The sequence below is a fragment of the Achroia grisella genome, unplaced genomic scaffold (genome assembly GCF_030625045.1).
Source record: "Achroia grisella isolate CSIRO2021 unplaced genomic scaffold, CSIRO_AGI_Agris_v1 utg660, whole genome shotgun sequence".
Taxonomy (NCBI): Eukaryota; Metazoa; Arthropoda; class Insecta; order Lepidoptera; family Pyralidae; genus Achroia; species Achroia grisella.
In genome coordinates this window covers 7494643-7520848 of record NW_026712984.1, presented here as the reverse complement: position 1 = coordinate 7520848, position 26206 = coordinate 7494643, and the positions used below count along the sequence as shown (strand labels likewise).

The 26206-nt window shown below is 41.7% G+C and overlaps 1 protein-coding gene across 1 annotated transcript; it reads left to right on the top strand.

The window, feature by feature from the left end:
• The first annotated feature begins 285 nt into the window (after positions 1-285).
• On the top strand, positions 286-22076 carry LOC131849624 (DNA ligase 1). The gene is made up of 16 exons (XM_059199733.1): positions 286-592; positions 1599-1664; positions 2864-2950; positions 3894-4326; positions 5163-5417; positions 6131-6334; positions 8051-8135; positions 9243-9387; positions 10137-10327; positions 11174-11305; positions 13215-13335; positions 14371-14533; positions 16594-16757; positions 17590-17831; positions 18250-18396; positions 21784-22076. Exons 1-16 carry the CDS (start codon positions 398-400, stop codon positions 21914-21916), a joined length of 2763 nt encoding a protein of 920 aa, XP_059055716.1. The 5' UTR covers positions 286-397; the 3' UTR covers positions 21917-22076.
• The last annotated feature ends 4130 nt before the right edge of the window (positions 22077-26206 follow it).

Below are 26206 nucleotides of genomic sequence, written 5' to 3'. Positions count from 1 at the left end.
TAGGTCCTATACAAAGGGTCGCAAAATAATAAATTGACGATGGGAATCGGTCATTGTATCTATATAGACGTTTGTTTCCCACTAAGTCTCTATGAACAATTTTGTTAAAATAGAATCATTGACGAATTAGCTACTACGGGCACCGTTAATAGGCGCAAAAGTTTTATTCAATAAATATATGTATATACGTCTGGATATTTTGCAGTGAAAATCATTTCAAAAGCAATTCAAGTGTAAACATTGAATGACAGAATGATTGACAGCATATTGTCATTCAGAATTTGCTTTTACTCGAAATTACTCAAATTCTATTTGTTTATCTCTCAAATACTTTGTAATTAGAAATTTACTTTAAACATCTTGTACACAATAAAAAAGAGATAATGATTAATTGTTGATGGGCTTTCTTCTAAGATTCATACATTATAGGTTACCAATACTTAGATTTAAATTAAACAACAGAAGTTTTAATGTCTTCCCATTAGTTTTGCCGCCAATTGTTGTAGATGTTAAGAAAATGTCTCAGAAAAGTATAACATCGTTTTTTAAGATCACGCCTAAAAAGCCTGAAATAAAACAAGAAAAGGACGAAGTGAGTACATCATTATTATTAAACCATGACAAGTACCAATCCACAATCTTTATTTTGTTTAGCATTAATCTTTTGCCTAAATATTTTTTTTCTTATCTTTGCTTTTTGGTTAGTCAGACTTTAGAATCTGTATAATTCCATACTCAACAAAGAATTTTGTGCTGCAAATCTACCAGGACATAGAGACCACTTTTGATTTTTTATTTTTATTATATGGTTTTTTCTTATGGATTTTAACAGAATGGTGCAGCCGCTTGTGCTAACGGTTTACACTGGTGATGAATAGATGAGCATTAGGTCAGGTCAGTTAGCCCATTGTGGTAAATTCACCATGAATTTGTCACGATGGTTTTCAGAGGGAACCGCATGGAGATCAACCTGACAGAATACATTGTTGGCAATTGGGTTGTGTTTTTCGTTCAGGCAACTTAACACATTATGAGTGGGGCAGGTATTTGTACCTGTATTAATATATATTTACTAGCTGTCCCGGCAAACATTGTTTTGCCATATAAATTAATAATGCTATAAAAAAATAGGGGGTTTTTTTTTTTGTGGATGATAATGGAATGGTGCACCCGCCTGCGCTAACGGTTTACGCTGGCGGGGCACCAGTGGAGGATGATAAGACGAGCATGAGGTCAGGTCAGTTAGCCCATCATGACAAATTCACCAGGAATTTAACACTATGGTTACCAGGGGGAACCGCGTGGAGGTTGACCTGACACGGTACATTGCTAGCAATGGGGTTATCAATCCACATTACTAACAATCCCCTTCCCCCCAAAAAATAGGGGTTTGTCGACACTAGACTGACCTGACCTCATTCTCATCTCATCATCCTCCACTGGTGCCCTGTCAGCATATACCATTAGTGCAGGTCATTGCACCATTACATTATCATCCATATAAGAACCCACAGTTACTTGTTCCTACCATTATACTGCTAAGACTATTATTGCATACATGTCTTACTGTTTGTTTATTTATTATTTTTAAATTTCAGGTTAAAGATACCAATAATGAATCAACAAGTAATGAGAACTCTCCAGTCACACCAAAGACAGAAAAGGTAAGGTATTTTTAAAAAATATAAACCAATTGTCAAAAGGCTCTGACAAGGCGGACCGATGATCTGGTCACGATCGTTGGAAGGCATTGGATGCTAGCAGCGCAGACTGATTGTTGTGGAGATTTTATGGGGAGGACTTTTTTCATTATTTTTTGGGCTGAAATGATGATGAATCAATTTGGTCTTTCAGTAAATGAACTAATAATCAATTTGATGTATTTTTAAAAAGCTTTTATTGTCATTTATGAAATTTTTATGTATGTTACTTCAACAATTTTCTGATGAAAATTATGAAATTAATCTATCCATTTTATAAAAAGTCTCCCCTCAACCAAATTAAATAATTGTATAATTTTTATATTTATATATGTGAGTGTATTTTAATTTATATTTTAATTTAATTTACTTAATATTAATTATTGATGTTATTTGTCTGTACATAGTAACAGTAATTATAAGAAATCCATAATACTGACAAAATGGGCAAGTATGCCAGATAATAAATAAATAATAATTATTATTAGATATATAAGAGATGGGACCAGAATACGGTCAAGAATATGTTGGAAAGACAACATCAACCTGACTCTAGGATCATTCTGGAATAGGGTTGCGGAAGACAGAGCTCAGTGGAGAGTGCTGGAGGAGGCTTGTGCCAAAAGGCATATCAAGTTGTGGGACATTTGATAAACCACAAAATGAAGCCCAACTTTCAGAAAGAAGGCTTTATTATTATGAAGCCATTATTATATTACTATCTGTTCCCGCGGTTTCACTCGCGTGAAATTTATAGCCTATATGTTATTCTGATGTATAAGCTATATTACTGTAAAATCCGTTCAGTAGTTGTTGCGTGAAAGAGTAACAAACATCCATCACTACTCACAAACTTTCCCATTTATAATATTAACTATCGGTGCCCAGCGGTTTCACCTGCGCTAAATTTCAATAAAAAATATAGCCTGTCTGTTGCATAAGCTATATTCCTGTAAAGTTTCATCCAAATCCATTCAGTAGTTGTTGGTGTGAAAGAGTAACAAACATCCCTACTCAAAAACTTTTGCGTTTATAATATCAATAAGATTAGATTTATTTAAATGAAATTATTAATTTCTTTACAGGATAAATTAATAGAACAATCACCTAAAATTGAAACATTTAAAAATCACACATCATAATTTACATTATATATTTCACAGGTATCTGCGAAGAGGCGTCGGTTGGACAGCAGTGGTAGTGAAACACCAAAATCACCGTCTGCTTCACCAATAACCAATTCTGAGAAGGTAACTTTCTTACCACTTATTACAATACTGATTTTATCTTATAGATCTCCAGATCTATCATTCAATCAAATTTTACTAGAGGAGCATTGGAATGTAAGTATAATAGAATGTATAATAATAATACAATGTATAATAAAGTAATGTAGATAATCTGTAAACCAGTTATCTGTAGTTGTAAATAAACTTAAGATCCGAAATACAGTTGTTTGTTATTGTGCTCCTGTAATTTCTAGACATTACAGTTTTTATAGACAAATTGTAACATAAAATTCATAGCGCTGACAATATTATCTGATTGCACAGAGATTGAGTGTGTAGCAGTTTAAATGTTGATTATAGAAGGCCTTGTTAGTATGTATGATTAGAACAACATTTATTTAAAAGAGATTATTACACAATTTTCTTCATCATTCTTCTTGTGCAGGCTGCATTTGGAATGAGTGGTAGAATAAAAAATTTGACTATTCAAAAGTGCTTATATTAACTTTATTTGAATAAAGATTATTATTATATCTGGACCATTTTTTTTTATTGGGTTGTTTGGGCTATTGTCAGATACCTGAACCTGTAGCACTGCGACCTACATAGATCTATTGTGCTCGCCCTTTTTCAATGTTCGCTACCTAGACCCGTCAGGGACAAGAATTGAAGGATATTCTTAGGAGCGATGGTTTTTATCTCCTCGGGAAAGAGTGTAAACTTTCCAAAGGGGATATTACGTTTATGCATGAGTGGGCTACAACCACATAGGATGTGTAGGGGCGTTTCCTATTCAGTTTTATCAGGACCATTCACAATGTCGTAATCTAGTCCCAAGTTAAGCAAACTTGTATTGTTTACTAGACAACTGATAGATATACTTAGATACATTTTTTTTGGAAATACGTTATTTGTTAATAATTTGATTTGTATTATATCATAAACAAGAATTTATTTTCTTCAGAAAGCTAAAGGTAAGCGACTACGAATAGAAAGCTCCGGTAGCGAATCTGAGGCTAAAGAAGATGGTGCAGCAGAAATGAAAATTCTTAAAAGTGAAAATCCTCCAAAAACATATAATTCGCCAAAAAGTAAAAAGGCTAAAATAAAACAGGAAAATCAGAATGCAAAAAAGAAAGAAAATAAGAGTCCTTCATCTAAGAAAATTAAAACTGAAGTTACAGAGAAATCTCCAAATATTGAAAGTACTAAAAGTAGTCCAACTCAAAATGGCAATGCTACTGTAAAGAAAGAAAAAAGTCCTTCTCCTGAACCAAAAGATCCAGTAAATATTAAAGAGAACAAAGAAACAAAGGATGTGAAACAAAATGGTCAATCGAACAATGATCAGAAGGTTCCTAAAGATAGTGACGATTCAGCTAAAGTTTTAGTTGCAGGTAATTAATGTTTTGTAAATGTAAATTGGACTCTATTTTCCGCCATCAGCCTCTCTTCTGGGCCGTTGTGCGTGTAATAAATTAATGATTTATTATCATAACTAGCTACTCGCTCCGGCTTCGCACGGGTGTACATGTATTATATATATATATAAACCTTACTCTTGAATCACTCTATCTATTAAAAAACCCCTCTTCAAAATCCGTTATGTACTTTAAAAGAGTTAGATAGGGACAGACAGCGACAGCGACTTTATTTTATACTATGTAATGAAGATAGATATTGTAGTCATCTATGTGTATCTCTTTCTCTCTCACTTTTTGCAACAGCTTGGTTTTTACGCTGTTTGCACTTTAGGGTGTTCATCTGTATACATATCTCTGTCTGTCTCACTTTCTGCAGCTGCTAAGTAGCTTGGTTTCTAAGCTGTTTTAGCTTTATTGCAGTAAAATTATAGTTTTTTAGTTCATAATCCTGGGTATCTCTCTCTCACTCTTTCCAACAGCTTGGTTTTTACGTTGTTTGCACTTTAGAGCGTTCATCTGTATGCATATCTCTGTTTGTCTCACTTTCTGCAGCTGCAAAGTAGCTTGGTTTCTAAGCTGTTTTAGCTTTATTGCAATAAAATTATAGTTTTTTAGTTTATAATTCTTAGGAATTAGTCCTATTAGTTAGTCCTTAGGAATGCCAACACATTTGCAGCAAACTGAATTGTTTTATTATAGTAGGTCAACTATTATATATATTATATACATTACTAACAATGGAATCATTAGTCCACATTATTAACAATTCTCTTCCCTCCCAAATAAAGAATTTGAGTTTGATTCCACAGAAGAGGATTACAATCCAGCCAAATCGAAATATCATCCAGTCAATGATGCTTGCTGGACCAAAGGACAAGCGGTTCCATACCTTGCACTGGCCAAGACGTTAGAAGCTATCGAAGCCACATCAGCTCGTCTAAAGATGGTGGAGATACTGAGCAACTTCTTCCGTTCGGTGATAGCGCTGACTCCCGAGGACTTGCTGCCCAGTATCTACATGTGTTTGAACCAGTTAGCGCCCGCATATCATAGCTTGGAACTTGGTAAGTTACTTGAAGCCAGTAGCAGTTATTGTAGCTTCATCACGTCAGAGTAGACTGTAAGAAATCGTCTTTGTTTGTATCCTAGGATTTATGTTTATTGTTCTTTCACGTAAAAACTACTAAGAATGGATTTTAATGAAACTTTGCAGACTGATACAAACAATCACACTTATGTGTTAGGGAGAAAGTGGAAGCATGTGAGGGTTATGTCAGTCGTACCTTTCGATGCTCCGAGGGTTTCAGTGTTCTTCAACACGAATTGGGGTAGGTGTTAAAAAAAATTTACTCGTTAAACACTTAGTGTCACCACTTGTTTTTAACTATATGTTAGGAAAGTCGCGTCGCTTGGTGTGGTCTTGGCAACTGCCAACGTCATGGTAGGATAAAGAGGGTATATTCAAAAATGCCCATCTGTATTTTTGAACATTATGAATAGAAATGTTTTTTATCGAAAAAAGCATATTATAAAATTGAAAAGTTCGTTAATGATAATAATGTTTTCGTAAAACTTAATATTCATAGCTCGGACAATATCTTCTTGTGACCTGCGTTCCGAATGAGTCGTAGAATCAAAAGTATTACTATTAAAAAGTGTATTTGAAAAAAGATTACTTCTATTTCTATGAAAACCGTGACTATCGAATAGTAAAGCCGTACGCCAAACCACTATACCCCGAGGCTGTCAATAAATATAATAGTGTAACGCCCGGCAGGCATCGCGGAGACGTACCTGATGAAGGCGGTGGGGCAGAGCACCGGGCGCTCGGTGTCGCAGGTGCGGGCGGCGGCGCGCGCGGCCGGGGACCTCGGCGCCGCCGCCGCCGCCGCCCGCGCCACGCAGCGCACGCTGCGGCCGCCGCCCCCGCTGCGGGCGCGCGCGGTGTTCACAGCGCTCAAGGACATCGCGCACATGACCGGTCAGTTCATTATAGGACTACTCGGGCTACTCGGAACGACGGAAAGACGAGTTACCTCGAGAAAGACACGACATCGAGTTGAAAAAGGTGGTGGATCACCGCAGTCAAGTCGCGCACATGACCGTTCGGCGCGCTCAAAGACATCGAGGACATCGCGCACATGACCGGTGAGTTCATTATAAGACAACTCGGGAAAGACTCGAACGACGGAGAAGACAAGTTACCTCGAGTTGAAAGGTGGATCACCGCAGTGTTCGCAGCGCTCGAGGACATCGCGCACATGACCGGTGAGTTCATTATAGGACTACTCGGGAAAGACTCGAACGACGGAGAAGACAAGTTACCTCGAGTTGAAAGGTGGATCACCGCAGTGTTCGCCGCGCTCGAGGACATCGCGCACATGACCGGTGAGTTCATTATGGGGCAACTCAGGAAAGACACGACTCGAGTTGAAAGGTGGATCACCGCAGTGTTCACAGCGCTCGAGAACATCGCGCACATGACCGGTGAGTTCATTATAGGACTACTCGGGAAAGACACGACTCGAGTTGAAAGGTGGATCACCGCAGTGTTCGCAGCGCTCAAGGACATCGCGCACATGACCGGTCAGTTCATTATAGGACTACTCGGGAAAGACACGACTCGAGTTACCTCGAGACTCGAGTTGAAAGGTGGATCACCGCAGTGTTCGCAGCGCTCAAGGACATCGCGCACATGACCGGTGAGTTCATTATAGGACAGCTCGGGAAAGACTCGAACGACGGGGAAGACGAGTTACCTCGAGTTGAAAGGTGGATCACCGCAGTGTTCGACGCGCTCAAGGACATCGCGCACATGACCGGTGAGTTCATTATGGGGCAACTCAGGAAAGACACGACTCGAGTTGAAAGGTGGATCACCGCAGTGTTCGCAGCGCTCAAGGACATCGCGCACATGACCGGTGAGTTCATCATGGGGCAACTCGAGAAAGACACGATTCGAGTTACGAGTCTTCGCGCACGTAACCGGTAGACCAGTCTTGTTCTAACTCGAAAACCTATCAACTCTAGTTGATAGGTTTTCGATGACGACCTCGGTGGAATAGCGGTTAGCACACCACTTTATGACCGATGGTCGCGAGTTCGATTCAATTCATCGCATGGTACAAACATTTGTATTCTTGAGTATGATTGTTTGTATCGGTCTGTGTGTTTTCTATGTATAATATGTATGTATTTATAAAAAAAATATCTATATATATGTATCAGTTATCTAGTACCCATAACACAAGCTTTAGCTAGCTTAACTTGAATCTAGATGGCGCTGTGTAAATTGTCCTGAAATTATTATTATTATTATAATTACTCAAATTTCAACTCAAATCATGCTTTCTCGAATTGGCATTCAGCATTTTTGGAAGCGTCGGAAAACACGACTCAAGTTTGCCGACGCTTCCAAAAATGTTAGAACTAGTTACTGAGAATGTTAGTTACAAATAACTTTTTAGGCACCATTTTCGCCTCACTCAGGGACATCGCGCATATAACCGATAAGTTCGTGGTGTAACTTTTTAGGCGGTATGTTCTCCGCCCACAAGTATAACGTCATTCTACACAATTTGTATTGTTTCCGTAAAAAAAAAAAACAAATAACTATTTAGGCGCCAAATTCGCCACTCAAGGACAACGTCGTTCTAAACAATTTATATTGCTTCAATAAAAAAAATATATTTTACAGGTCAGGCGTCAGTCAATAAAAAAATCGCCAAGATACAATCGCTATTTGTGGCGTGCAGGCATTGTGAAGCAAAATACTTAATAAGGTAAATTAATCTTTATAAATTACCATAGATCATATAGATGACTAGTTATGCCGGCGATTTCACCTGCATGTAATATATAGCCTATGTCAGGGCATCCCAAACTTATTCGTCTTGTGGCGCCCTTGGGCCAGCTTTCATAAATACTTACCCATTCTAGTATAGGTTAACAGGAAAACACTAATTGAATATTTATAATTTTACTACCTGTCCCGGCAAACGTTGTATTGCCTTAAAATAAAAAAAAAGATTAGGGGTGGACTACCCCTAACATTTAGGGGGATGAAAAATAGATGTTGGCCGATTCTCAGACTTACTCAATACGCTCACAAAATTTCATGAGAATCGGTCAAGCCGTTTCGGAGGAGTATGGGAACGAAAACTGTGACACGAGAATTTTATATATAAGATTAGAAGACATAAGCACAAAATTAAAAAGAGATATTTATGTATCTGGTTGGTCAATGTGAAGGGTGTGCTTGCCTTTCTGATCGTAGCTTATAAAACAGGCTCCAGTTTAGAAATTGCTACTCTAATTTCATTTCAAGTCTATCTTTGACCTGTAATTACTGCAATTGCAGAAAAGCAATGTCGCATCGACACTCGACGCCCCGTAGACAACGCCGCGACGCGCTGGGACGTTGCAACGCACAGTTTGGGAAGCCTTGGCCTATGTTATTCTGATTTATAAGCTATATTTTGAAGTTAGTTGCATCAAAATCCATTCAATAGTTTTTGCGTGATCATTTTTATTGAACAAAACCTTATTACTCACTAAACGATTACTTAAATGACACGATACGTGCTTGGTACTATAGCTAGGTTTTTCAAGTATATTTAGGTTTCTTATGGGTCGGCGACGTGCACATCACACCCCTGGTGTTTCAGGCGTTCATAGGCTACGGTAACCATTTACCATCAGATGGGCCGTATGCTTTATTGCCACCATCGTAGTATAAAAAAAGCCATGTACAATTTCATTTAATGGTGTAAAATTTTATATCCATTCCCATAAAAGACCCATTGATTTTTCTAAACGATACTTAGGAAGAGCAAGTTTGTCTTTGAGTCTAGTATTAATGTTATGCGCTCTTTTGTGCTTATGATCAGATCGCTGGAAGGGAAACTTCGCATCGGTTTGGCGGAGCAATCAGTGCTGCAAGCATTGGCAGTAGCGACCGCTACAACGCCACCAAACCCTGACGGTGTGGAGGTGCTGGACGCGTCCAAGGGACTGTCTGCAGAGGTATTCAAGGTAGGTCTAACATTTATTTATTTATTAGCTGTACCCGCGACTTCGTCCATAAATTTTACTTTATTTTTCTGAAATAAAAGTAGCCTAAGTTACTCCTTATTACATCAGCTACCTGCCAATAAAAGTCCCGTTAAAATCGGTCCAGCCATTTCAGAGATTAGCCGGAACAAACTGGCGCCTCCAGCGGTAGTTACAGCTAACAGTATATTATATTTTTGTGAGAAGAATGGATAAGATAAGGAATTAATACTTTAGAGGTATGAAAGTGGCGTCGGTGTCGGAGAAATTGAAGAGTGATCGTCTATCATGGTATGGGCATGTATTGCGTAGGAATGAAGATAATATTTTAAGGAAGGTGTTACAAATGAATGTGGATGGTTATAAGGGTAGAGAAAGGCCGAAAAAGATAGATGACTGTCTGAAAAATGATATAAGAAAGGGAGTAAATAACGAGATGACTGCGAATAGTGATGAATGGAAGAGAAAAATACATTACGTCGACCACAAATAAATGGGATAAGGAAGAAGAGATGACTGTGTGAAAGATGATATAAGAAAGGGAGTAAATAACGAGATGACTGCGAATAGTGATGAATGGAAGAGAAAAATATATTACGTCGACCACAAATAAATGGGATAAGGAAGAAGCAGATGATGATATACTTTTATTTATAAAAAAGTAGCTATTAAAAAAAATTCTAGCTTTTAAGCTAGTTACATCTAATAAAGTGTATATTCGTTTGTCCCAGGCACGAGTGGACGAGCACGCCCTGTTGATAAAGACGACGTACTGCGAGTGTCCGGACTACGGGCGCGTGGTGCCGGCGCTGCTGCAGCACGGCGTCGGCTCCCTGCCGCAGCACTGTCGCCTCACTCCGGGGACTCCGCTCAAGCCCATGCTGGCGCACCCCACGCGAGGAGTACATCAAATCTTCGACAGGTGACGATGTGTGATCATACTAGTGACTCTGGACTTAGACAGCGTTTTTATGAATGATAATGGAATGGTGAACGCTTGCGCTAAAGGTTTACCCTGGCGGGGCAGCAGTGGAGGATGATAACGTTTAGTTAGATCAGTTAGCCTATCGTGGTAAATTCACCATGAATTTATCACGATGGTTTTCAGGAGAGAGTTAGGGGCAAAAACAGTCCAACTGGGCCCCCTAACCCTTCTGTGGTGTGCCCCCATTGCCTAAAACTGGAACATATCAAATTAATAACCAAATGAGAATTTACACTGAATCACTGGCAAGAAAAAATGCCAGGATTAACACATTCAAAAGACCTAATATCGGGCTTCTTGACCAAATACTCCAATAGACTACCGCTATTGAGTAAAAACAACATATGCATGATGACTAGGGCCCTCACAGGACACTGCAAATTAAACAAGCATGGTTAACCTGACATGGTAACTTATCAGCAATAGGGTTACTTGTCCACATTACTAACAATCCCTAAACCTAACCTACCCTAACCCCCGAAGGGTTGTTAGTAATGTGAACTAAAAACCCCATTGCTAATATACCTGGAAACCACCGTGATATACATATATACCGTGAAAAATTAAGATAAAAATTAATGGTGAATTTACCACGATAGATTAACTAACTTCAATAAAAAATATAGCCTATATGTTATTCTAATACATAAGCTATATAACTGTAAAGTTTCGTCAAAATTCGTTTAGTAGTTTTTACGTGAAAGAGTAACAAACATCCATACTTATAAACTTTCGAGTTCATAATATTATTAAAATTAAGATGATACAATTGTTTATAACCAGGTTCGAAAACGAGCAGTTCACGTGCGAGTGGAAGTACGACGGAGAACGGGCGCAGCTTCACGTGCCCGGAGATGAAGAGCCTCGGCTGCAGGAAGCCGCCATCTTCAGCCGGAACCAGGAGAACAACACCACGTAAGTAACCATGCTGTCTCTAGTTTTTTTCGGACTACTCTAATGCTGTTGGCCGCAGCTGGTCTTTCCAGCTTCATCGGACGAACGAACGATCGAGGGGCACCCATGCAGATGACACTCACAGTATAATACCAATGCACTCATCAAGGATTAAACTTACGCAATACATAGATTAAAAGTAATAAAATGTGAATTGTCCAGAGAGATATTATTATTATTTAGTCAGAATATATGTATATTTTAATCATTACATATGTAGTATAAAACAGTCGCGGTTGCTGTCTGTCCGTCCCTATGTATGCTTAAATCTTTAAAACTACGCAACAGATTTTGAAGCGGACTTTTTTAATAGATAGAGTGATCCAAGAGGAAGATTTATATAAGAATAAGAATAACATTTATTTCATAAAATATAACTATATGTAACATTGTAACTATGACCCCACACTAGGCAATGCCTGTATCGTGGAAATCAAAGCAGGTTTGACAGTTAACGTTACATTGGTACGGCGATCAGAGTGCATATAAAAATTTTGTGTTTATATAATATTAATACTAATAATATATGACAAAAAATAAAATAAAAAATTGTTATCATTTTACTACAATTTTTCACTTTAATTGATTATATGACATTGATCCCTGGCGAGAATACAATAATAAAAATTACAGATATGTATTTGTTAGTCGGCGAGTGTGTGTGTGTATGTGTGTACGTGTGAGTGTGTGTGTGTGTGTGTGTTTGAGTGAGTAAGAATGTTATTTGGAAGTGTTGTAAATTCATATAGAATCATTAGAATATTTCAGAATTGTCTAAATTTATATTACGGGTTTTAGTATTTTCTCAGTGTCCTCATATGTCCAGGACATCAGTATACTGTTGAGGAGTGTTTTTAAACCTGATAACTGAGAGTGTTTCATATCATATTAGTTTGCAAATTTGATTGTATATGTGTGGAATTATGTATATGTATATTACATGTACACCTGGGCGAAGCCGGGGCGAGTAGCTACTATATTATAATGAACTTGTGTACCCGCCTGCGCTATCGGTTTACGCTGACGGGTCACCAGTGGAGGATGATAAGATGAGCATGAGGTCAGGTCAGTTAACCCATCGTGACAAATACACCAGGAATTTACCACGATGGTTTCCAGGGAGATATGGTACATTGCTTGCAATACAATCAAATTCAAATTCAAATTCAAATTCAAAATATCTTTATTCATGTAGGTCTATTACAGACTCTTATGATATGTCAAATCTACCGTCAATTCGGAATGATTTCGAGATGAGAAGAACTGACAAGAAACTCAGCTCGTATTTTTTTTTTTTTAATGTTGTACATATTTATAATAATACTATTTCATTTAAATTCAAATTTGGGAGAATAGAGTGACCACCAGCATATGCTATATAAAAAAAAATATCATCAAAAAAATCAAAAAATCTAATCAGTGTTCGCAACCTGAACAGACCAGTCCCCACAAGCAGCACCCGTACACGAGTATGACGGATGAGCCAGCCATCATTGCACTCAACCATATTAGAGGGAGCACATCGACCCGGCCCACCACGCCGCCACAAGTTTGAACTATATAGCGAGCATGACTGTTTCAAGTTACTCCACTACGTCATTTATATTATTTACAGCATAAACTGTACCAATCACAGTTTTCACCCATTACAATATTTAATTTACATTATTTAAATTACAATATGTCATCAATCATCAGTTTACATTATATAACAATCCTCTTCCCCCCAATGTATGATGCACAAAGTTTTAACTGGAACTGAATACACGATCTCTAAAGCGTAATTCAAAGTATTAAACCACTATGCTACCACGGGTCTAAACGGGATGACTATTCCGTCATAGACTCTTAAACTGTTACCACCCTACAGGAAGTATCCAGACGTGCTCCGTCGGCTACCATCGCTGTTAAAGCCGACGGTCACCAGCTGCGTGCTGGACTGCGAGGCGGTCGCATACGACACCGTCAACAAGCAGATACTACCGTTCCAGGTCTGATGTTTATAGTTCAAATTCAATTCAATACAATTCAAATAATAAATTTGCAGAATGTTGCGAGATAATAATCAGGGATGTTAGGGAGCTCTGTAACCGTAACCGAAACTATCGGATATCCGATATAAAAGAATATTAGTAACCGAATCCGAAATACAAGTTTCGGATAATATCGAATAGGGGCCGAGCCTAATTAAGACACGTTACGTAACCGAAATTATCCGAAACTAACGGATGAACCGAAATAATTTCCTATCCGAAGCCGTATAATAATCATTCCTACATCCGAAACGGATAGGTTTCGGATGTAGGATCCGAAATTTCATATCCATAACATCCCTGATAATATTAGGATGTTGTCGGTTGAGACGATGTATATTACAGATGATAATATACTGACAAATGTACCTAAAATATTGGTCTTATATACTAAATTAGCTTTTGCCCGCGGCTTCACTCGCTTAAGTTATCGCCTTAGGGTTCGAATTTATCAAAATCCTTTCTTAGGGGATGCTTACGTCATAGTAGCTTTATGCATGCAAAGTCTCAGCCCGATCGGTTTAAAGTTGACAAAGTTTCATACAAACTTTCATCCCTTATTTTATCCCCTTGGGAGTAGAATTGATCAAAATCCTATCTTAGCGGATGCCTACGTCATAACATCTACCTGCATGCCAAATTTCAGTCCGATCCGTCCAGTGGTTTGGGCTGTGCGTTGATAGATCACTATGTCAGTCACCTTTGAGTTATATATATTTAGATAGAAGAACAACAATAACAATAGGAAAATGTAAGGTGCGGTGACACAGTTTAAACACGGCCGTGCTTAGTAGACAGTATTGAATTTGTCTTACTAGCCATTATTAGGTAACTGTGTCCCATACAGAACACAGTGCTTATAGGCAGGGATGTTATGGATATGAAATTTCGGATACGGATAGTTTTCGGATGTAGGAATGATTATTATACCGGATGCGGATATGAAATTATTTAATAGTTTTCCCTACTAATAGTGTTATAAATAAAAAATAGGTACTATCGACCCGTAAACGTAAGGATGCCCGCGAAGAAGATATCAAAGTGCAGGTGTGCTTGTTCGTGTTCGACGTGCTGTACCTAAACGGGCGCGCGCTCGTTACGGAGCCGCTCGGGAGGAGACGGGATATGCTGCGGGAACACTTCAACGAAGTTCCTGGTACGTAGTACTATATATTTAGACACGCGGTAGCGTATCAAGCCGAGTTTCAAGTAAACTGGCAAGCAGCACCGTGTGTATATTTACACGAACAATTTGGAGCCACTTTTGACCCCCTCATAACTCAAAAACTCTTTCACACAAACCTGTCAAATTTGGTTCATATATTGAGACTTGCGAGATAAATATGTGTTCCAAATTTCATAAACATATCTCAAACGGTTATTTAGATATTAATGTCCAAAAATCGTCATTTTTATCACTGATCAACTATAGATCAAAATTATAACCCACTTCCAGATGACCTAGGTAGTTCAAATTTGGCATGCAGATAGGTAATTAGGTGAATATAAAGGAAAAAATGAAACTGAAACTGGTAAATTGTTATCATTTTACTACAATTTTTCATTGACATAATTTATCAATGTCCCTTACCAAATTGACATAATTTATGATGGCCCCTTATTAAATTGACATAATTTATGATTGACCCTTATCATAGTAACGTAATTTATGATGGCTTCTTATTAAATTGACATAATTTATGATGGCCCCTTATTAAACTGACATAATTTATGATGGCTTCTTATTAAATTGACATAATTTATGTTGGCTTCTTATTAAATTGACATAATTTATGATGGCCCCTTATTAAATTGACATAATTTATGATTGACCCTTATCATAGTGACGTAATTCATGATGGCCACTTATTACATTGACATAATTTATGAGGGCCATTTATTAAATTGAAATAATTTATAATGGCTTCTTATTAAATTGACTTAATTTATGATGGCTTCTTATTAAATTGACATAATTTACGATGGCCCCATATTAAATTGACATAATTTATCATTGACCCTTATCATAGTGACGTAATTTATAATGGCTTCTTATTAAATTGATATAATTAATGACGGCTTTTTATTAAATTGACATAATTTATGAATGACCCTTATCACATAGACGTAATTTATGATCGCCGCTTATTAAACTGACAAAATTTATGAGGGCTTCTTATTAAATTGACATAATTTATGATGGCCCCTTATTAAATTGAAAAATTTATGATTGACTCTTATTATAGTGACGTAATTCATGATGGCCACTTATTACATTGACATAATTTATGATGGCCATTTATTAAATTGACATAATTTATAATGGCTTCTTATTAAATTGACATAATTTACGATGGCCCCATATTAAATTGACATAATTTATTATTGACCCGTATCATAGTGACGTAATTTATAATGGATTCTTATTAAATTGACATAATTTATGACGGCTTCTTATTAAATTGACATAATTTATGAATGACCCTTATCACATTGACGTAATTTATGATGGCCGCTTATTAAACTGACATAATTTATGAGGGCTTCTTATTAAATTGACATAATTTATGATGGCCCCTTATTAAATTGTAAAATTTATGAATTACCCTTATCATAGTGACGTAATTTATTATGGCTTCTTATTAAATTGACATAATTTATAATGGCCCCTTATAAAATTGACATAATTTATGATTGACCCTTATCATTGTGACGTAATTTATGATGGCCACTTATTACATTGACATAATTTATGATGGCCACTTATTAAATTGACATAATTTATAATGGCTTCTTATTAAATTGACATAATATATGATGGCCCCTTATTAAATTGACATAATTTATGATTGTCCCTTATCGTAGTGACGTAATTTACGATGGCCGCTTATTAAATTGACATAAATTATGATGGCTCCTTATTAAATTGACATACTTTATTATTGTCTCTTATCATATTGACGAAATTTATGATGGCTGCTTATTGCACTGACATAAGTGATATATATTATAGATTATGGCTCCTTATTAAATTAACATAATTTAGCCTCTTAATAAATTGACATATTTTGATGGCTCCTTATTACATTGACATTATTTATGATTCCTCCTTATTAAATTGAAATAATTTATGATTGCCCCTTATCAAATTGACGTAATTTATGACGGTCCCTAATTAAATTTTCGTAATTTATGGATGGCCCCTTATTGAACCAGGTGAGTGGCAGTTCGCGACTTCCAAGGACTGCACCACCATGGAGGAGGTGCAGCAGTTCCTCGATGAGGCCATCCGCGGCTCCTGTGAGGGTCTCATGGTGAAGATGCTGACGGGGGAGAACGCGCGGTACGACATCGCGCGGCGGTCACACAACTGGCTTAAGGTAACTTTTTTTTACCAGGCAAACATACGGCCCATCTGATGGTAAACGGTTCTTTTTAATTATAATAATGTAACGGTGAACCCGCCTGCAACGGTTTACGCTGGCGGGGCACGAGTAGAGAATGATAAGATGAGCATGAGGTCCAATCAATTAGCTCATGGTAACAAATTCACCAGGAACATGGTTTTCAGGGGGAACCGCGTGATGTTCAATCTAACATTACAGGTATATACAGCAATGGGTCAATCATTAATCCACGTTACTAAGAGCCCCTATTGCCCCGATGGTAAACGGTTACCGTTATTGGAATCACCTCCCAGCAATGGTATTTCCGAACCGATACGATATTGAATTCTTCAAGAAAAGAGCTTATACCTTCTTAAAAGGCCGGCAATGCACTTGCAATTCCCCTGACGTTGCGGGTACTCATGGGCGGCGGTAATCACTTACTGTCAGGTGAACCGCAAACCGTTTGTCCCCTTTGCTATAAAAAAATCTTGTAATTGCACTGCTACATCTGCACTCTGCAACCGAAATACAGCATACAAAGTTGTGGTGGATGAAATATGGTATCAGTAAAAAAGTAATCGTGAAGCAGACTGTGTATCTCATTTGGAAAGTATACACTCTATCCTGAGGAAATAAAAACCATCGCTCCTAAGAATATCCTTCGATTCTTGTCCCTGACGGGTCCAGGTAGAGAACATTGGAAAAAGGCGCACATAATAGATCTATGCAGGTCGCAGTGTTATAGATCTTACCATCTGACAATGACCCAAAATCCTCAATAAAAAATGTGATATCTATATAATGTGTTAAACATTATACACAGCTCAAGAAAGACTACTTAGAAGGGTGCGGAGATTCGGTAGACGTGGTCGTTATCGGCGGTTACCACGGGAAAGGCAGGCGCGCAGGTGTCTACGGCGGGTTCTTACTGGCCTGCTACGACCCCCACACCGAGGAGTACCAGTCGCTGTGCAAGATCGGCACCGGCTTCTCAGATGAGGACCTGCAGAAGTTGAGTGCGGCTCTCAACGAACATGTCATCGATACGCCCAGGAATTACTACAGGTTAGTTTAAATAATAATTATATTAATTGACGCCAATTTTACAGGTTTTTTTTACTTTGGACAATTAACACAGCGCCATCTAGTCTGATGGTAAACAGAGCTTGTGTTATGGGTACTAGGTGATATCAATACCATATCAATGGGCAAATCAAATTTGTCTCTGAGAGACAAAACAGAAAAGAAACAAAGTATTGTGACACTACCGAAGACAAAGACAGTATTGGTTATCATTGTTGACATATATTTTTATTTTATTTATTTATTTGTACAATCAATGGTTGTAAATAGCCTTGGTTTTTCCGAAAAAATATTTTTAATTCTTAACAATTACTATATTATAGAATGACTGTATGGGCTGAGTCTCCTTACCTTTCCCTGATATTCTCCCCCAAATTTATACTTCCCCATTTTTTTTTAGGTTCGACAGTGCGCACCGTCCGGACGCGTGGTTCGAGGCGGCGCGAGTGTGGGAGGTGCGCGCCGCGGACCTGTCGCAGTCCGCCGCGCACCGCGCCGCGCGCGGGGCGCTGCACCCCGACCGCGGACTGTCGCTCAGGTTCCCCAGGTAACGGCCGGCCCACACAGTCCGCCGCGGACTGTCGCAGTCCGCCGCGCACCGCGCCGCGCGCGGGGCGCTGCACCCCGACCGCGGACTGTCGCTCAGGTTCCCCAGGTAACGGCCGGCCCACACAGTCCGCCGCGGACTGTCGCAGTCCGCCGCGCACCGCGCCGCGCGCGGGGCGCTGCACCCCGACCGCGGACTGTCGCTCAGGTTCCCCAGGTAACGGCCGGCCCACACAGTCCGCCGCGGACTGTCGCAGTCCGCCGCGCACCGCGCCGCGCGCGGGGCGCTGCACCCCGACCGCGGACTGTCGCTCAGGTTCCCCAGGTAACGGCCGGCCCACACAGTCCGCCGCGGACTGTCGCAGTCCGCCGCGCACCGCGCCGCGCGCGGGGCGCTGCACCCCGACCGCGGACTGTCGCTCAGGTTCCCCAGGTAACGGCCGGCCCACACAGTCCGCCGCGGACTGTCGCAGTCCGCCGCGCACCGCGCCGCGCGCGGGGCGCTGCACCCCGACCGCGGACTGTCGCTCAGGTTCCCCAGGTAACGGCCGGCCCACACAGTCCGCCGCGGACTGTCGCAGTCCGCCGCGCACCGCGCCGCGCGCGGGGCGCTGCACCCCGACCGCGGACTGTCGCTCAGGTTCCCCAGGTAACGGCCGGCCCACACAGTCCGCCGCGGACTGTCGCAGTCCGCCGCGCACCGCGCCGCGCGCGGGGCGCTGCACCCCGACCGCGGACTGTCGCTCAGGTTCCCCAGGTAACGGCCGGCCCACACAGTCCGCCGCGGACTGTCGCAGTCCGCCGCGCACCGCGCCGCGCGCGGGGCGCTGCACCCCGACCGCGGACTGTCGCTCAGGTTCCCCAGGTAACGGCCGGCCCACACAGTCCGCCGCGGACTGTCGCAGTCCGCCGCGCACCGCGCCGCGCGCGGGGCGCTGCACCCCGACCGCGGACTGTCGCTCAGGTTCCCCAGGTAACGGCCGGCCCACACAGTCCGCCGCGGACTGTCGCAGTCCGCCGCGCGCGGGGCGCTGCACCCCGACGCGCGCGGGGCGCTGCACCCCGACCGACCGCGGACTGTCGCTCAGGTTCCCCAGGTAACGGCCGGCCCACACAGTCCGCCGCGGACTGTCGCAGTCCGCCGCGCACCGCGCCGCGCGCGGGGCGCTGCACCCCGACCGCGGACTGTCGCTCAGGTTCCCCAGGTAACGGCCGGCCCACACAGTCCGCCGCGGACTGTCGCAGTCCGCCGCGAACCGCGCCGCGCGCGGGGCGCTGCACCCCGCGCGACTGTCGCTCAGGTTCCCCAGGTAACGGCCGGCCCACACAGTCCGCCGCGGACTGTCGCAGTCCGCCGCGCACCGCGCCGCGCGCGGGGCGCTGCACCCCGACCGCGGACTGTCGCTCAGGTTCCCCAGGTAACGGCCGGCCCACACAGACACAGTCCGCCGTCGGACGCGCCGCGCACCGCGCCGCGCGCGGGGCGCTGCACCCCGACCGCGGACTGTCGCTCAGGTTCCCCAGGTAACGGCCGGCCCTCACAGTCCGCCGCGGACTGTCGCAGTCCGCCGCGCACCGCGCCGCGCGCCGCGCGCGGGGCGCTGCACCCCGACCGCGGACTGTCGCTCAGGTTCCCCAGGTAACGGCCGGCCCACACAGTCCGCCGCGGACTGTCGCAGTCCGCCGCGCGCGGGGCGCTGCACCCCGACCGCGGACTGTCGCTCAGGTTCCCCAGGTAACGGCCGGCCGACACAGTCCGCCGCGGACTGTCGCAGTCCGCCGCGCACCGCGCCGCGCGCGGGGCGCTGCACCCCGACCGCGGACTGTCGCTCAGGTTCCCCAGGTAACGGCCGGCCGACACAGTCCGCCGCGGACAGGTCTCTGTCCGCCGCGCTCCGCGCCGCGCGCGGGGCGCTGCACCCCGACCGCGGACTGTCGCTCAGGTTCCCCAGGTAACGGCCGGCCCACACAGTCCGCCGCGGACTGTCGCAGTCCGCCGCGCACCGCGCCGCGCGCGGGGCGCTGCACCCCGACCGCGGACTGTCGCTCAGGTTCCCCAGGTAACGGCCGGCCCACACAGTCCGCCGCGGACTGTCGCAGTCCGCCGCGCGCGCGGGGCGCGCCGCGCGCGCTCAGGTTCCCCAGGTAACGGCCGCACCCCGCCGCGCGCCGCGCGCGGGGCGCTGACTGTCCGGGGCGCTGCACCCCGACCGCGGACTGTCGCTCAGGTTCCCCAGGTAACGGCCGGCCCACACAGTCCGCCGCGGACTGTCGCAGTCCGCCGCGCACCGCGCCGCGCGCGGGGCGCCGCACCCCGACCGCGGACTGTCGCTCAGGTTCCCCAGGTAACGGCCGGCCCACACAGTCCGCCGCGGACTGTCGCAGTCCGCCGCGCACCGCGCCGCGCGCGGGGCGCTGCACCCCGACCGCGGACTGTCGCTCAGGTTCCCCAGGTAACGGCCGGCCCACACAGTCCGCCGCGGACTGTCGCAGTCCGCCGCGCACCGCGCCGCGCGCGGGGCGCTGCACCCCGACCGCGGACTGTCGCTCAGGTTCCCCAGGTAACGGCCGGCCCACACAGTCCGCCGCGGACTGTCGCAGTCCGCCGCGCACCGCGCCGCGCGCGGGGCGCTGCACCCCGACCGCGGACTGTCGCTCAGGTTCCCCAGGTAACGGCCGGCCCACACAGTCCGCCGCGGACTGTCGCAGTCCGCCGCGCACCGCGCCGCGCGCGGGGCGCTGCACCCCGACCGCGGACTGTCGCTCAGGTTCCCCAGGTAACGGCCGGCCCACACAGTCCGCCGCGGACTGTCGCAGTCCGCCGCGCACCGCGCCGCGCGCGGGGCGCTGCACCCCGACCGCGGACTGTCGCTCAGGTTCCCCAGGTAACGGCCGGCCCACACAGTCCGCCGCGGACTGTCGCAGTCCGCCGCGCACCGCGCCGCGCGCGGGGCGCTGCACCCCGACCGCGGACTGTCGCTCAGGTTCCCCAGGTAACGGCCGGCCCACACTGTCCGCCGCGGACTGTCGCAGTCCGCCGCGCACCAAATAGAAACTCTGTTCCTAAAATAAGCTGCTTGCCAGCTGAATTTTTTTTTATACTACGTAGGTAACAAATAATCATACGGCCCATCTGATGGTAAACGGTTACCTGATAAACGGATACACGCAGATGTTTAATTGATACCGGAATGGTACATCCGTCTCCGCTAACGGTTTACGTTGGCGGGGCACAAGTGGAGGATGAGATCAGGTCAGTTAGCCCATCGTGACAAATTCGCCAGAAATTGATCACGATAGTTTCCAGAGAAAAATGAGTGGAGATCAACTTGACTTGATACATGCTAGCGATGGAGTAATTAGTTCATATAAACTTTCTCCTTTCCAGATTCATCCGCGAGCGTGATGATAAGACACCGGAGCAGGCGACGAGCGCGCAGCAGCTCGTAGAGATGTATCTTGCACAGGACCAGGTCAAGAACCAAACCACCAAGAATACGAACCACGACGAGTTCTACTAAACGAGCATATAGATCTGACATTTTCCCCAACCGCATCATTTTTGCATTCTTTATTGATTTCAAAATTTTCAAAATAAAGATAAGAATAATTGTATATCTAAAAATTGAGGGCACATACTTAAAATTACGTGGTACAGTAGTTCAGAATCACTGATCTAGATAGATAGATCTAGATAGATCTAGAAATAAATCTACGCGTTGAATAATACGCGCAAACACATTGAATAAGAATTTTTTTATATACTACAATTAGATATTTCAATTCTATGTTTATTGTGGTATGCAAATATTATTTTACAATTAATACAACTATATTTTTCTTATTTATGACAACTTCGGTAGTCGCTGGTTCGATTCCTCGCACGATACAAACATTTGTATTCATGAGTATGATTGTTTGTATCGGTCTGGGCGTTTTCTATGTATAATATGTATTTATTTTAAAAAATGTATCCATGTATTTATATCAGTTGTCTAGTACCCATAACACAAGCTCTGCTTAGCTTGAGACTAGGTAGCGCTGTGTGATTTGTCCTTAGTTCTATTATATATCTTTTCCAATTAAATATAATAAAAAGGACCAATAAACCGACCGTAGACGGTCCAGTGATGATTAAAGTAGTATCAATAATAAAAATCATGTTAATATTACCAATATTACATAATAATATAAAAGAAAATGTAATATCACAAATTTGTAACAAAAGTTTGTAATATAAATAATAAACAGTTATTTGTTCACGTAAGTTTTATTTAAAAGTCCTTAATCTATTGTACTTAATGCTACAAGTTTCATTTTACTACTAAGTCACAATTTGTTCATAAATTTATTGTATCAACTTAATTTCGACCAGTTTCGGTCCAACATTGGCGATTACTTTCATTCGTCCGAAAATTACAATATTCTAAAAACAGTATTCATATATTTTACAATTAATTTTCGATCAGTTCCAGTCCAGAATTGGTGTATAGTTGTTCTCGAAAACGAACAATACTTAAAAAAATTACAATTTATTATCAGTAATTAAAACTATTATATTATTATTATTATTAATAGAAAATAGTATTTGGGCTACATTTTATAAATTTACAATTTTAAAAGTACCTGCTCGTGAAGAATAAATTCTATAAAAGGAGAGAGCTTTTTAGAAATATAACTTTGGTTTCCCCAAAATGTCGGGAACGAAAGCTAAAATTCGGATTAAATTTCGGTTTTAATAACTAATTTTCATATACGTATACATATTTATTATGACACTACAATTGGGTTGGTTTTGTTATAATTTGACAACTAATATTTTAGTTATTTTTAAACTTCTGTGTTTAACATACATTATTTATATTGTTAACCGGGTCTTAACACGAATAATTTTATGGCAAATAAAGGTATTTACCTCTCGACATTTCGACTAGGCTGTGAGAGGTAAATACCTTAACACAAATAATTTTATGTAAGTATGTAAGTCGTATTTGCATTACAGATAAGATAAGTAAACAATTAAGCGACAGTGATGATATCAGCAGGCAGCGATGTAATATGCCTTTTTACTGTATTCATGCAAAATTTGAATAAAGACAAAGATATTTACCTCTCTCTCACCTTAGTCGATACGTCGAGAGAGGTAAATACATTTATTTGCCATAAAATGATTCGTGTTAAGACCCGGTTAAGAATATAAATAATCTAAGATTTATTATATATTATTTTTATATTGTATATTACATTTCGGGCTATTCTCTACATCGAATACGTTCAGAATAATATATATTATGTTTTTGCAAGAACAGTGATATGCAGTCGATATGTACACGCTGTAAAAATGACGGCTTGCTCCCTGCGGGGGATTGTTAAGAGCCTCTTAACTCCTGAACTAGAAAGGTCTACATTTAACTAGACAATTTATCGAAACATTAAAAAGAATATATCCAATAACAAACTGAAAATACCATTAGAGTATGGTTTAGGTACTTGGTACTTATACGCGGTCGACATTATTTTCATTATGCGTCTAGAAGTCATTACTGAAATTAGTTCACGTTTGGTCACCAAACATACTGCGTGTGTTCATCTACCAGTACCATCGCTCATGTTACCATTAATTACCATTTAAGAAAAAAACATATTAGTGTGTAAACTTCGACTTTTTTAATTATTGGTATATTAAATTAGATGTGTACTATAACAAAGCCGTACAACTATATGGTCCTTCGAGCCGGATATGAACCGTAATGGATGTTATATTTATAAGAAATCAATGGAAGCATGTACATACCTCGCAATATGAGCGTTTACAACCAAAGTATATGTGAATGACTGTATAATAAGTCTTATGAGTAAAAAGTAAGTACATAGTTCAGTTTAAGTCGGTATTTGTGTACTATATATATAGCTTGTATGTTTTAAGGATAAAGAAATTGTATTGACGGCCTCGGTGATCTAGTGGTTTAGCACACCGCCTCACTTCCGATGGTCGCGGCTTCGATTCCTCGCACGGCACAAAACATTCATGAGTATGATTGTTTGTATCGGTCTGGTTATTTTCTACGTATAATATGTACGTATTTACGAAAAAAAATCTATGTATTTGTATCAGTCATCTAGTACCTACAACACAAGCTTTAGCTAGCTTAACTTAGGTCTAGATGGCACTGTGTGAATTGTTCTGAGATTATTATAATTATTATTTAAAAAAATATATTTCATACAGTACATCTTAGTCGCTTATGAACATTAAGTTTTTTGTATTCATATTTTGTACTTGCAACTCATGTCGAAAAAATTGTAAATAATATATTTTCTTTTGAAACAATCTTAATTTCTAAAACATGATAGAGATCGTTACACCGGTGTGTTTATATTCGAGCTAATGTCACAACTTTAAATTATATATCAAACGAGATTCACTTAAAAGGATACCAAACATCGTGTTAATAATAAGCTTATAAACAAATTGAGATAAATGTGAATATAGATTACCTATTTGAAGTTAGTTTACAATTTTGACTCATCTTTTTTTCATGTTTTGTCAAAATTTGAATTTGCAAAGAAGTTTTGTCAAAACATATAGGGACAAAGATAAAAACACATTTACCCAGATGCGAACCTGCTCAAATCTGCCCCAACTGCTTTCTACAATATGCTATGTCGGGGCTATCCTGATGCATATCCTCAGTCCCAAAGACCATATGCCATATTGGTGTCCAGTCTATTGTTTTACGGCCCAGATTATCTGCATTGCAACTTGATATCTTCATATCTTCTCTGTATATAAGGGAAGGTTTTTGTAAGCCACGGCATTCGGTCTTTGAGCACAGGATGCGCTGGTTGTATTTTAAATGCTAAAGTGAATTGTGTTAGACATAGTTAAATTAATGTTATATAGTTGTTATTTTATTATAATACATACTTTTACTAGTACATAGAGTTGATATATCTAACATATATATTCTTCACAATTATAAAAAAAAACAATTAATTTTATAATTCCTAACGTATATCAATACATCTCAATTTGTTTACACGCTTCACAAGAATGCACAACCTCTTTCACAACTGGCCGCTTTAGTACATAGGATATGTACGGGAAAATAAACTAAAACACGGTTTTGCATTTGTAATAGAGTATGGTGAGTAGATAAGATATGAGATAGAACATGAACATATACACGAATACCTTTTATATTACATTCCAATGCCCAATTTACACTCAGCCCGAGTGGGCAGGGAAGTGAGCAGCGCGAGAGTGTAAACACGAGTGGAAACACTTCCCATGCCATTGGCGCTGCCACTCGATTGTCGGTTTTTCGTGCGCGAGTCAAAGAACTGGCAGCGAGAGTGGCAGCGTGTTTTTACATTCAGCCCTCTCGCTCAGTTTTCGCCCGGCAATATTTCTAGCAGCGCGAGTGGCAGGGGTAGCGGTTGAATGTAAACGTAGCATTATTTTCGACAACGGAACGGAAGGAATAAGCTCTATTCTTGAAGGCCACTTATAGTGTATATAGTGAATATTTAACTCTGAATTTCTTCAAATCTAGTAATAAAAACAATTAACTATTTAAACGAAAATAAGTTTATTTCGTATTCCAAGAGTATTAGCAACCAACTGATGGGAGAGTGTAGTGCACATGTTTGCTAACGATAACTGCTTTATTCCGGTTTCCGGTTTTAGTGACTTCCACTACAAATGCAAAACCGTTAAACTGATTCGCGTGTACGCACTAACCGTATTTATACGGAGCTATTCGAAAACTCACAACAAATTATACGTTAATTTTTAAATATGGCACAAC